Genomic DNA, 12472 nt, shown 5'->3' with positions numbered 1-12472 from the left:
CCGCAGGATTGCTTGTAATAAAGATTTAAATGCAAAAGGAAAGGCAGTAGAGCTGACTATTTCTGTCAATGGTAAGAAAATTGTGATAATGTAAGAAAAGTATTTTAAATGTTTTGCCACTTGCTTGAGCAACTTAATATATAAATCTAGAATTAAATGCAAAAGTAAAAAGCATTGAATGGTGTGTAGCTTATATTTATTGTGTTTAAACATGTCTGTGAAAGATTGTATTACTGTACTGTGTAAAAAAAGTATTGCAATGCTGAAAAAGCATTTTCAGTGACAATGTTTGGATTTGAAATCAAAATAATGGAATGATTATAATGTTGGAATAAATGTTGTGTTTGTGGTAAACAGCCACGGATCAGTAGGGGACTCCTGTGTGAAAGCTGCTTCCCCTCTTACAAGAGACACCTAAGAGGGGAATTTCCCCCATTTTCAAAAATGAAATTCAGGCCCTGAATAAATGTCTAAAAATCCTGATTGAAGTATTACTATAAATAGTTATAAATTATAAAAAGAAGGCTTTAAAAAGATCGGTATCGGTGATCGGTATCGGCAGACTCTGCTTTCTGTGATCGGCAATCGGTGATCGGCCTCAAAAATCATGATCGGAGCACCCCTAATTTATAATGTTACAAACGATTTCTATTTCAAATAAATGCTGTTCTTTTCAACTTTTTATTCATCAAAGAATATTAAGCAGCACGTCTTCAACATCAATAATAATAAGAAATGCTTCTTGAGCCCCAAGAGCATATTAGAGTGATTTCTGAAGGATCATGTAACACTGAAGACTGGAGTAATGGCTGCTGAAAATTCAGCTTTGCCATCACATGAATAACATTTTTTTATTTAAAATAGAAAACAGTTATTTTAATTCATAACAATATCTGACATTAAGTTTTTACTGTATTTTTGATCTAAAAAATGCAATCTTGGTGAGCATAAGAGACTTCTTTCCAAAACATAAAAAAATCTTACTGTATTGTGTGTACATTTTTACCCAGATATAGATTTTATGGGATATAAAGGGTTTTCCCAAGGCTGAGTGAAACTATTTACATATTTGTAAACTACTGAATGCAAAACTTCTCACCTCAAATTCTTCCACACAGTTGGTATCAGCATAGTCAATGATGCATCGCCCAAGCCACTCGTCATGTCTGGAGCTGAGGATGCCGTTCCTGCAGTTCTCCAGGAAGGGCTGGAGCCTTAGCAGAAGACTGCGGGACAGCAGGTATCCAAAACCCCCATAGCAATACCGCCCCCGCATCTCACCTCCGATGAACTCTTCTGGACTGCCCATGTACAGCACCCGGTCCATACTCAAGTGCTCCACCAGAGCCTTGATTCGATCCGCCTGAGTGTACGTGTCGTCCTGGGCGAGGTAGAACCAGTCGTACTCTGTGATGTAGTGTTCTAGAATGTACTTGATGGTCTGGAACATGTTCCAGATGAGGCGTTCATCACCGTGGGTGACCACGACCATCCCGTGGGGAATCTTGCGGCTTCGCGTACCAGTGAAGAACACAACATTGTCCAGATGATGGCTGATGGTGCGGTTGACGGCCACACCTAGAGTGTTGATGGTGTTTTTGGAGGTGAGTATTCCCACGAAAAGATGCTCTCGGATTCCCAGCTCTGTGCTGATGTATTTCGCCCTGAGAAAACAAACAGATCATTTTTACAATTTGCATCACAATTTACAACTCATGATGTGCAATTCAGGACTGCAACTTTGCCATTGCAATGTTTAACCACAAAAAATAAATAAATAAATAAATAAATAAGTGATTTCTGGTATAAAGTTTTAAAAAGTGAAAAAAAAGCCACATGTGAGATTTAAAGATTTAATTATATCTAAAACTGAAAATAAAACTATTACAATTATTTTCATTTTAAATAAAAATATTTGATGGAAAAACTTAACATTTTTAAATGTTGCTGAAACTGTTAAAAGTAAAACTGAAATAAATTAAAGCTATAGAAATATTGAAAAAATAATAATGACAAAAGCACAAAATTACTAAAATTAAAATTGAATATCTAAAAATAAATGCTCATTTAAAATAATAATAAATTAAAAACTATAAAAATGTATATAAATAATATTTAAAAAACAGATTGAACACAAAGTTGCCATTACAATAAATAAGTAAGAAATAAGTATGTTAGATATAAAGACGCAATTTTGAGATACAGTATGCATTTGCAAATATAAGAAACAATGTCACAACATTGAGAAATAACTATTATTATAACGTTTAATTTTTCTGAAGGCAGAAATTCTGGGTGTGGGCCTGAAAACAGTAGTTTGGATAAATTTAGCAGTTAGCAGCTTTGTGAACCAGTGCCTGGAGGAAGAGGTTAGTATGAGGTCAACGTGAGGTCAACGTGAGCCTAACTGATAACCAAAGACAACTGATCCTTTCATGTTATGGGATTAGTTAACTGTAGTCTCTAACCTTCCTAATTTACCTCTGGGCATTGTTAGTGTTGACTGAAATAGAGAAATGAGCACCATGGGGCCACCCTGAATGATTACAGAGTTTCCAATGGTACATATTAAAAGAAGGAGATTGTGGGAAAGAAAAAAAACAGTTACAGTATAAGCCTGCCACAGGCCTGTTTCATCTAATTCCCATGAAACAATATTGAAATACCTCTCAGTGTTTGGAAAATGACATTGAAAATCTTATTGCAAAATTCTTTGAATAGCAAAAGCAAATATTTGATTCATCTGTAATTGTCAAAGCCTATACCACCAACAGTGAAGTGTTGAGGTTTCAGTCCTGTTACTAGAAGTTAAAACTAAACTGAAAGCTGGGAATTTTCCAGTAAGAGCAGTATTTTTGTTTTGTCTTCATTATGAGAAGAAAATAAAGTAAGGTTTATATTTCCATTTGCTGAAAAATGCTGATCTTTAACTACTTAAGTCACTTATCTTGTCAAGATGTCATTAAGAAAGAAAAATAATAATGTGAATATTTTAGGGCTGTTGCAAAATGCAACGTGCTTTAATTTTAAGGAAATTAACATCATAGGCATGGCTTACTAACCTTGTAACCTTGTTTTAACCTTGAAATTCAGGAAAACAACCAATTACAGCAAAGGTAAACAACAATAACACCTGGTGAATTTTTGTGTGGTTATTTTATGGTTTTTAGTTAATTGTTGGGGAAATGTACTCTCACAGACAGACCAGCTGGTATTCATGATTTCCTATTCACAGCTATCGTTCATAATAATAATTACTGTAATTATACGTTGACCTCAACCCATATTCCATCCCCTAAATATGGGCTATTTTAGATTTAAATTAAGACACAATTTAAGAATCTGTTATCTATCCCCAACAGAGGTTTTGATTGTCTTTGTGTCTCTACTGGTATACACGCACACAACGGTGTTTTAAAATTAAAAAATGCAGGAAGGCCAAAACTGTTACATGCAAATACATACAGTCATGGAATCGACTCGCCTAGATAACTATTCCTTAGGTTTTAATTCTGGGATTTTATTTTTTGACGCGATAAAAGACAGATGAAGCAGTCTAATTGGTTTGTCTACCTGAAAAGTTTCTTGGGCTGAGATTGTTTGACTGGTTTATATGGAATTATTCTCGGCTGGAAATCCTCCTCCTCCTCCTCCTCGCCATCATTCCCAGTGGGAATGGAGTTGGGTCTCCGGGCTCCTTTCAAACTTCCATCCTGGGATAAAATGATTATAGTATTATTATCACAGCTCTCCTCTACCCAGCTCACACTCAGCAAACTCAGAGTAAATCCCAGCGAGATCCCGATAATAACCGGGCCGATCGGCCTTAACAGACTGATCAACATAGAAAACCTCATTGTACTCCGACTACTGGTGCTGTGCACACCTCCTTTAAGCGCGACCTTCTGAACAGAGTAGCGCACATTAAGAACGCGTTTCGATTGCTAGCGGAAATGCATTGGACGTATTCCTTTCCTGTAACTGTATCACCTTCCTCCAAATTATCGAGGCACTCCAACGTGTCAGTGGCAGTCGCTCCTCCCAGAGGAACTCGAGCGTCTCGCCCACGAGATCAAACGTATGAAGGTAGAATGACGTCAAAAAGATTTGCATACGCAGGGTAATATTTGTGGAAGTGTACATAAGACTGTAAGCGTAAATTAAATTTGCATGCGCAAGAGAAGCTTTGTAAAGGTGTAAATCGCGTTTCAAGCGCAAGAAAAAATTATTTGCAGCATTTTACTGTTACTCGTAAGTGTAATTCATGTAGTAAGCGCGGAAAAATGGAAGTCAGAAGCATGCAGATCATATTTATTTTGCGTTAGCATGAAGCTGCAGTTTCACAATACATGAATTACACTTACGAGTAACAGTAAAATGCTGCAAAAAAAAAATTCTTGCGCTTGAAACGCGATTTACACCTTTACAAAGCTTCTCTTGCGCATGCAAATTTAATTTACACTTACAGTCTTATGTACACTTCCACAAATATTACCCTGCGTATGCAAATCTTTTTGACGTCATTCTACCGTCATAAAACGTCATTACCAAGAGCCGGGCATCCCTTAGTGGGCGGGGCTATGATGTTCTATGGGCGGAGCTGTCCCGTTTGAAATCCAATGAAATTTAAAGTTGATGTCTCTTTGTTATGACGTTTGATCCTCAGCTAAGCGGTCCCTTTGAAAAGCCAATGAAAATTCAAATTGGTAAGATAACTTAAACAGAATCTTGGTCGCAATGCCACTTTACAAACATAATAACTTGTTTATATTTTCTGTCATGAGCTCGGAATCGATAATGTTTACTTCTTGTACACTAAATCTTATATCATGACTTCCACTAGAGGGCGATGTGGGCTCATATTTTACCATACGCTGTTATAAGTCAAATAAATATAATACAAAAATAATAATAAACAGCATAACTAAACTAAATAAAGAATAAGAAACAAAGTAATGGCACTTCATTTATCTACCAATGTCAATTAAGATTATAGTAATAATAAAAATAAATGCTCCTGATTACTTCTTTTGGCATTGGGACACTCATCTAAGTGGCATTATTTCCTGATGGTATTTAAAAGCAATTATTAGACCTGTTTCAAGCAATGACTAAATAAAATTGCAATGGAACGTTTCATTTTCATAAATACCTTGACATTTGAGGTTTCTAATAGTATACTTATTTAATTTTGTCTGGGGGAAAAAAATAACTTCTTTAGACCACCATGCATCCTCACCAGTGTCAAGATTGTGTCATGCTTGCATGAGTTGCTTCAACTGTAGGCAGTTACGCAAGTGTTTTCAGGTCCTTTCTGTTATGCAATAATTTCTGAGTTCTGTAACTTTTAATAAACGAACAACTGAACGAATAATATATATTACATATATAATGAGGGCGTGAAAATATACTTAATATATACACTTAACATAAAAAATATACTTAATCCTTGCAATACATAAAGCAGGTCAAGAGAGAGGGAACAAGATTACATTTATGATTAAACCTTTCTGAGTCATAAGCCATCAGCCGTAGGAAACAATTGTAAATTTGTAATTATGGATTTATTTGTCTTCCTGAGCATTTATTTATTTGTTTGTTTATTGCATCTTTGCTTATGCTTTCCTAATTTTTAAATAATCACTGACCGGTCTAGTTCATTGATTGTCTGTACATCAGTGTGTTTAGTGTAGCTAAACTTTTATTTATTTATTGTGGGTTTATTTATTTATAGATGGATGGATGGGTGGAATGATGGATGGATGGATGGATGGATAGATAGATAGACAGAGAGAGACAGACAGATAGACAGGCAGATAGATAGATAGAACATATGAAACAAATTTATATACAAAAGCAGTCATTCCAATAAGTAATTCTCTTTCAAATATATGATTTGAGGCTTGAACTCTACAGTAACTTAACATGAATGAAAATGTACAAGACCCACCCAAATCTCTCTGACACATCAGACACAAACACACTGAGTGGAAACAATTTCTTTACGGGCCGCAAAACCCCCAGAGGGAACGTTTCCCTCATTGAGCTCTTTGTTCTAACAGATCAAGAGTGTGTTAGATGTTATGAAGCATATTTGCATGTTTACCTTAGAACGACACATCACAGTGGAAGCCCTTTCCTTTGGAAATCACAGCAGCTCACCTAGTTCTGCTGATCTGAGTGGGAAACATGATCAGCCTATAGTCCCAGATTAAACATATCAAGTCTCTGTCAGGACATGTTGGCTTTTCTACTCTTGGGTTTTCTGTGGAACTTCGACAGGGCATGTTAAACTGAATTTGCTTGATATAAGTATTGTGTTTGTCATTCTCTACAGAAGGAGAGATTTTATCATTACAGAGACTTTAATTTCTGCTTTGGATTTTGTATTGCAGACAGGAGAGGTGAATGACTTTGTTGCAGAAGCCATCTGACAGTCATGATCTGTCATCAGCCATATTCATGTCAAGCTGCTAGGATAAAGGCATGTGTATGAGAGGTGACGTTTTCTTTCAACAGGTGTTCCTTGGCTAAATTTAATTGTTATTACTCCTGGAAGTATTTCACAGTTGGCATGCAAATGGCTGTGATTAAAACAAATCCGTTCCTTTTGATAGTATCATGTTAAAATCAACTTGAATTGAACTATACTAAATTAACACATTTTTCAGCACATCCATCTAGTCTCTGAAACTGTAGCCAGGTGTACTTCAACAAACTGTAACAGAATCTGCCTACAAAACACAATCTTAACACATGGTGGTGCTATATGCTCACACATTTAGAGTTCAAAAAGTCTCCCCCTAAAATTCATGGCTTAATGAAAATCATATCCAGCTGTATGATTTTTGCTTCATAAAACCATGTGCCTATTAAATAAATGGGATGGTTCAGGGAAACATCTGTTTCATCATAATACTATCTATCACTACTGAGAAGTTAAAAATTGTTAAAATAGTTTTCAAATAGTTTGCCTTTTTTAAACGTTGCTGATTTTCCTTGTCCTTTTCCCATTTATAAGCTGAGTAAACATAAGGAAAGAGAACTGGATGAAAAGCTACTTATGCAGCGTGACAAGAAAGGTGCTGATTCTAATTTGCAGAGAGTTTATCACAACAGTAATCAGTGTGTGGCCCATTATCTCCTTGGCTCATCTCCTTGCAAATGTGTATCTCACCAGAAAACGTGGCTTTTTGACCGTGCAACGACTCAGTTTTTTTCCATGCTGCATTACTCCAATGTGTCATTTTTATGGTATCATGTTTTGTTCATCTAGATGTTTCAATATAAATCAATATATCTATCCATTTTTAAAAATGCAAATGTAAACAATATAAATTTATATCAATCCTAACCCAAATATACCAAAATCCATAAAAATCCAAACAATACAAATAATGTTTTAGAGTAATTTTCACTGTAATTCAATGTATAATTTCAATGTAGAAAATCCCACAAAATCGGAAATCTTCCAGCTTGTCTGGTGAAGCGTATTAAATGAATCATCAGTGTACTTGAGAAATTCCTCAAGATAGTGTTAAATGAACCTGGCCAATGCGACCTTCCACACTGTACTCATATGCTAAATGGCACCCAGTAGAGCTGAAGACATCTTCCCTAAAACTAACACCCTCCATTGGGCCAAAGTTCACAAGTGATGCCATTGCAGAGTATTAAAAGTGACCCATTTGGAGGTTGCAACTTCTTCTGGAATTAATTACTGCACTCCAAGTGAAAACTGTTGCTGCTGATAGGATGAGCACATGATCTGTAAAATGGCAGGACTTTTCTGCAGGAACTGATTCTGCAAAAAGTCTTACAGAGCAAGCACTGATTCAACGATGGCTCAAATCTTGTGTTGAGTAACAAGTTTTTTTTTTTATTGGAATAAATTATAATGCATAAAACAGATTATTATATGGTGTGCTGTGATTATACATGTTTTACTCTGCCCTCATGTTCTGAAGAGACAAAATCTTACTCATCTAATGCGAGTTCCAGGAAACAGCACGTCTGCCGAATCCCCTCCCATCCTCTGTTGTTTAGGTCATCGCATGACTTGACACTGTCCTTTCTCCATACTGAGCAGCCTGTTCGCAGACACACAGAAGCGTGGAGCAATATTGACGTTTTATAACACAAACTCTACTGCCAGTGGTGAAGGAATTTCATGAACTTGACTTCTCATGGGGATTCCAGAAATGACTGTGGCCTGTTTATAAAGGTTATGGCACATAAGCATCATGTGGTTTTGATTTGGACGTCATTTTTAACTATGCTTAAAAAATATTGTGTGCAATGGGATTTCTAATTGCATTGGATGCTAACGTAACGGAGTTGTCTCACTCCCTGTTTGACATCAGAATGTTAAACAATAGGAAAAAGGGGGGAGATCATAATTAACAGTGTTTTCTAAATAATGGATCTCCATTTTAGTAGCAAAAGTTGCGGATCGGTTTTACCTGATCAAATGTAAATTTAGCCCTGAATAAATGAGAGATGGTATTATCACACGCTCTGTATGGTGGACAACTTCTGCATGGGGATTTTTCCGCGCCGTGTGTCAGCTGAAGATATTCTCCTGGTCTTCAGAGGGCTGTTCCCAGGAACGCTCAGCCAAGACCCCAGGCTCAACACCCTGCTGTACTTTGAAATGGGATCTTTATTGTCCATAAAGTTTAAGCCAAGTATGAAGAATCGCTCCTCCCAAACAAAACACACACACACACACACACATGTATGAAGAGAGAAAGGGAGAAAGAGCGCACGGTCTGTTTCGTTAAAGCCATGTTTCCAATTATGCAGCAGATATATACATATATATATATATATAGATAGATAGATAGATAGATAGATAGATGGGGTATGATAAAGTTCTTTTTAAAACTTTCTTTAAAATAAAGAAGGCTCTTCATCTCATATAACTATAGGAATAACAAGATCAAACCTTTCTTGGTGTGATTAGATGTTATTTATTAAACTGATTAGAATTTTTTAAAGTACATCTTTGCTAAATTGATCAATTTTGTACAAAATGCAATATGCACTAACTTTCAGTAAATGTATTTGCCTTCAGACCCGAATTGATTGCTGTTTCTTTGTAATTAAACTATCTCACAAGACAGGCAGGTTATCTTCCCTCTTTTATGTAATGATAAATTTAACTGCAAAACACCTGCAGCTCAGACAAAACTGTTCCATATTTGCTGCTTTGAAGCTGGAGGGAAAACAAAGAGCGAAAATCAAAAAAGACCTGACCCTGGATAACAGATAAACAGCCTATCACATCCTCTTTCTGCTCTTGGCTATCTCAAATGAGATATGAAAACAGATCCAGAGCTTCTATCTTTGATTGTACCTGCATGTGATGCAGTACATCACTGTATCTGAATCCAATAGTAAAGTGAGACTTCAAAAGAGCAGGGAGGTCTTGGATTTCAATTCGGGACCCCCTGGCCATCGGATAGATGAGGTAGAGCGTGTACGGCGAATGAAGACAACATCACAATGAAGAACTGTCTTGAGAGCCACACATTACATTGGGAGGACAGTTAATGAGGGTGATAATGCAGATCTTTGCAGATGATTGATGAGAGGACAGCTATTACAGGCCAAATGTGTGAGAGTCATGGCTTTGTTTTAAATGCACTACAGGCTAAATGCAACTGTGTTTTTATGATTTGATATGCTCATAAATCATTATTTAAACAATGGGGGGCTGGAATACAAAAGCACAAGCTGAATGGAATTTAAGAATTTTTGGATTGTCTTGATACAACTAAATAAATCCTAAAATATTGATAATGATTCTGAAGAAGCAAGACAGTAAGGCTAAGTCACTTGGAGTAAGTTGGGAGACACCTGAGCACAAGTAACCTATTACTGGAATAAAGTGTCACCATTGCTCACCCTGTCTGGACTGTATAACTGAATTAAACATGTTTGTAGACTTCTCAGAGATGGTCATATTGCCATAAATCAAGCATGTATACCAAATGTCTTTCTTATTGTTGTTGTTTATAATAAATAAATAGCCTAATAGTTCTTCAATAGATATTTGCAGGACATTTAGTTCAACAGAGAATATCAGCCTGTTCTATAAAGTTGTCACAAAATGTACCGCTTAACAGCACTGGACATTCATAATGTGTCGTGTACTACCTGATCCTCCAGAAACTAGATCAGAACCGTTTTTTCCTGTATGACAATGTTCCTGACTCAAGCCCCGGGCGACGTCACTGAGTGGGTGATGAGCTCTGAGTTTCTTACAGCACGAGAAAATGGTCCCCAGCTGAAGGCAGCAAAAAAGCGTGACGAGAGGAGCACGAAATGCCTTCTAGACGTCTACCTGTTTGGATCCGGATGAGATCTGCAGCACTCGCAGAAGGGCGCGCGCGCACAGGTTCAGCACATGGCACTCAGATCTACAGTTGTGCGCTTCAGGAGAACAACTGAATTATTTGCATTCCAAACCGAAACTCTTTTTAAAAGTTCTGGCATTTTAGTAGTTCAGGAGGTTTGACTGCATTCCATCAAGATCTAAGTGCACTTCTGACTGGATTTTTTTCCCTCATTTTATTTTGCTGGATGAAGATCTCCAATAAGTAAGAATGAAGATGCTGACCACTTTCCAAGCGGATTTTGCGATCGTCCTCGCCAGATGATGCGCTTCTTGGACGTGTATTATTCAGGGGTGCTGAATCTCCTCAGAAATTATCAAACTTTCTCACAGGACAAGCCTCTTTCATCTCTGGACTAGTTCTTCAGCATCTTTTGTCCTTCGAAAGGCATCTGGCAATGACGATTCCACTTTCCAGAACACAGCTTGCCCTCTTCTTTATCCTGCTTTGTCCAGTCAACATTATCGGGCTCTGGTGGTAAGTACTATCTCAGGCGCGCGCTCAATCGCCTTTAGAAATTCCAGCAAGCTCCATCTTTAAAGCTCGATCAGTGTGATTAGTGGGGAACTTCAGCGTGATAGTTTAGAGATGATCGAATATGACAATATGACAACACCGTTCCGGGTTTTCACATAATTATTCGTTGAACAAACATCCTTAGGCACTCTTAACAATAAATAGTTCTCAGGTTCGGCTAAACCCCCTCTTCTTATCAAGAAACTTCGTGCTGTATTCCAGAGTGGGTTTTTTGGTTCTCTAGAGGTTAAAAACGTTCTTCATGTTACACATAGGTTCTTCAGATCGTTATGTTGGTTGCTGGAATGGCATAGTACAGATTGTTTCATAAGGAAAGAATAAAACTGTTGAAAGTTATTTTGCTGCATCAGGTTGTAAAGCATTTTGTTTCTGTTTCACATTTATTGTTTAGAGTGCATGTGGTGCAGTTTTGGTGATTACAGGCGTTAAATGAATTTCAATATTATATGCCTTATTTCCTGCACACTCTATTCAGTTTTAATATACACTTTCCATTAAGCACTTCTTACAAAATCAAAATTCAAAAATGTTAAGAATAAGAATGAATTATTAACGATAAATAAATGCATAGATGACATAAAATATTTGAAAGACGGCATTTAAACATAAAAAAATGAATTGCTAAAAAAACAGGTGGATCAGGAGGTCACTCTAAATAACTTAATATATTTGAAATCCTTACAGAGAAATTTAAAGTTTCCATAAAAGTTGTTAAACATAGCTTCCATTATCATGAGTTTACTAAGGGTTAAGCTCTGTACTCTGTTTCAGAGGTAGACACATTGGGGGTCAGAGTTGGAATTTTAGGTGGACCTCCAGGCTGTGGGTGTCATCATAAACTACTCCTTCCCCTAACACTCTGAAATGTACGAGTCTGACAAGAGGGAGATTGTTTGATAAACAGAGACAATCCAAAATGACACATTACTTTTAACAAGGGTGTTGTTTAGCTAATCCAATTTTCACATTTTCACATTATAAAAGGTCAGCTTCACCTAAAGCTCCCCTCACTTTTTACACACACACACACACACACACACACACACACACACACACTCTCTCTCTCTCTCATACACCTGGATAGTGTTGTCAAAAGACCCGGTATTTCGGTACCAAGTCGGTACTAAAAAAATGAAAACGTTACGGTACCAGGTTTTCTTAAGTACCGGTTCTTGATGCGCCATCAGAAAACTATCCTCTTCCGGTGTTGCCAAGTCCGTGGTTTTCCCGCGGAATTGAGCTGCTTAATACTGTTGCCGTGGGTTGTTTTTCATGTCCGCGGGTTGAAAAACGACCCCACTAACATGACATTTAGCCCCTGGAATGCGAATTTTACCAGGGGAACCCCGCCAAAACACGCGTATTTTATCCCCGGAACGCGATTTTTAACGGAGGACCCCCTCGAAATGCAATTGGGCGGGTTTTGTTGTGAAAACCTGGCAACCTCTTCATAAAAGCAGTGGCGACCTCAAGAGGAGGAAACGCATCAAACTAACAAAACACCCCGATCAAGTTCAAGCAGGTAAGTTTCAATT

The 12472-nt window shown here is 37.2% G+C and overlaps 2 protein-coding genes across 4 annotated transcripts in view; one reads left to right on the top strand and one right to left on the bottom strand.

Annotated features, from left to right (window-relative positions):
• LOC107672254 (chondroitin sulfate synthase 2-like) overlaps window positions 1-4036 on the bottom strand; it is a 13686-nt gene extending 9650 nt beyond the window's left edge. The window contains exons 1-3 of one of the 3 annotated variants that reach the window (XM_016465383.1): window positions 3991-4036; window positions 3574-3713; window positions 1100-1664 (exon numbers count right to left, since the gene is read on the bottom strand). In XM_016465383.1, the coding sequence (XP_016320869.1) occupies window positions 1100-1492 (393 nt within the window). In that variant the 5' untranslated portion in view covers window positions 1493-1664; window positions 3574-3713; window positions 3991-4036. Of the gene's footprint in view, window positions 1-1099; window positions 1665-3573 lie in introns of all 3 variants that reach the window. The other 2 variants (XM_016465374.1, XM_016465366.1) reach the window with 2 other exon arrangements.
• Window positions 4037-10417: 6381 nt separating this feature from the next.
• Window positions 10418-12472, top strand: part of LOC107672249 (protein Wnt-6-like) — a 32491-nt gene continuing 30436 nt past the window's right edge. Inside the window, exon 1 of the mRNA XM_016465352.1 lies at window positions 10418-10877. Coding sequence (XP_016320838.1) covers window positions 10798-10877 — 80 coding nt within the window. The 5' untranslated portion in view covers window positions 10418-10797. The remainder of the gene's footprint in view (window positions 10878-12472) is intronic.

The sequence above is a fragment of the Sinocyclocheilus anshuiensis genome, unplaced genomic scaffold, assembly GCF_001515605.1.
Source record: "Sinocyclocheilus anshuiensis isolate Anshui unplaced genomic scaffold, SAMN03320099.WGS_v1.1 scaffold986, whole genome shotgun sequence".
Taxonomy (NCBI): Eukaryota; Metazoa; Chordata; class Actinopteri; order Cypriniformes; family Cyprinidae; genus Sinocyclocheilus; species Sinocyclocheilus anshuiensis.
The sequence above is the reverse complement of the archived record's forward strand: the minus strand, read 5'-3'. Positions and strand labels throughout refer to the sequence as shown.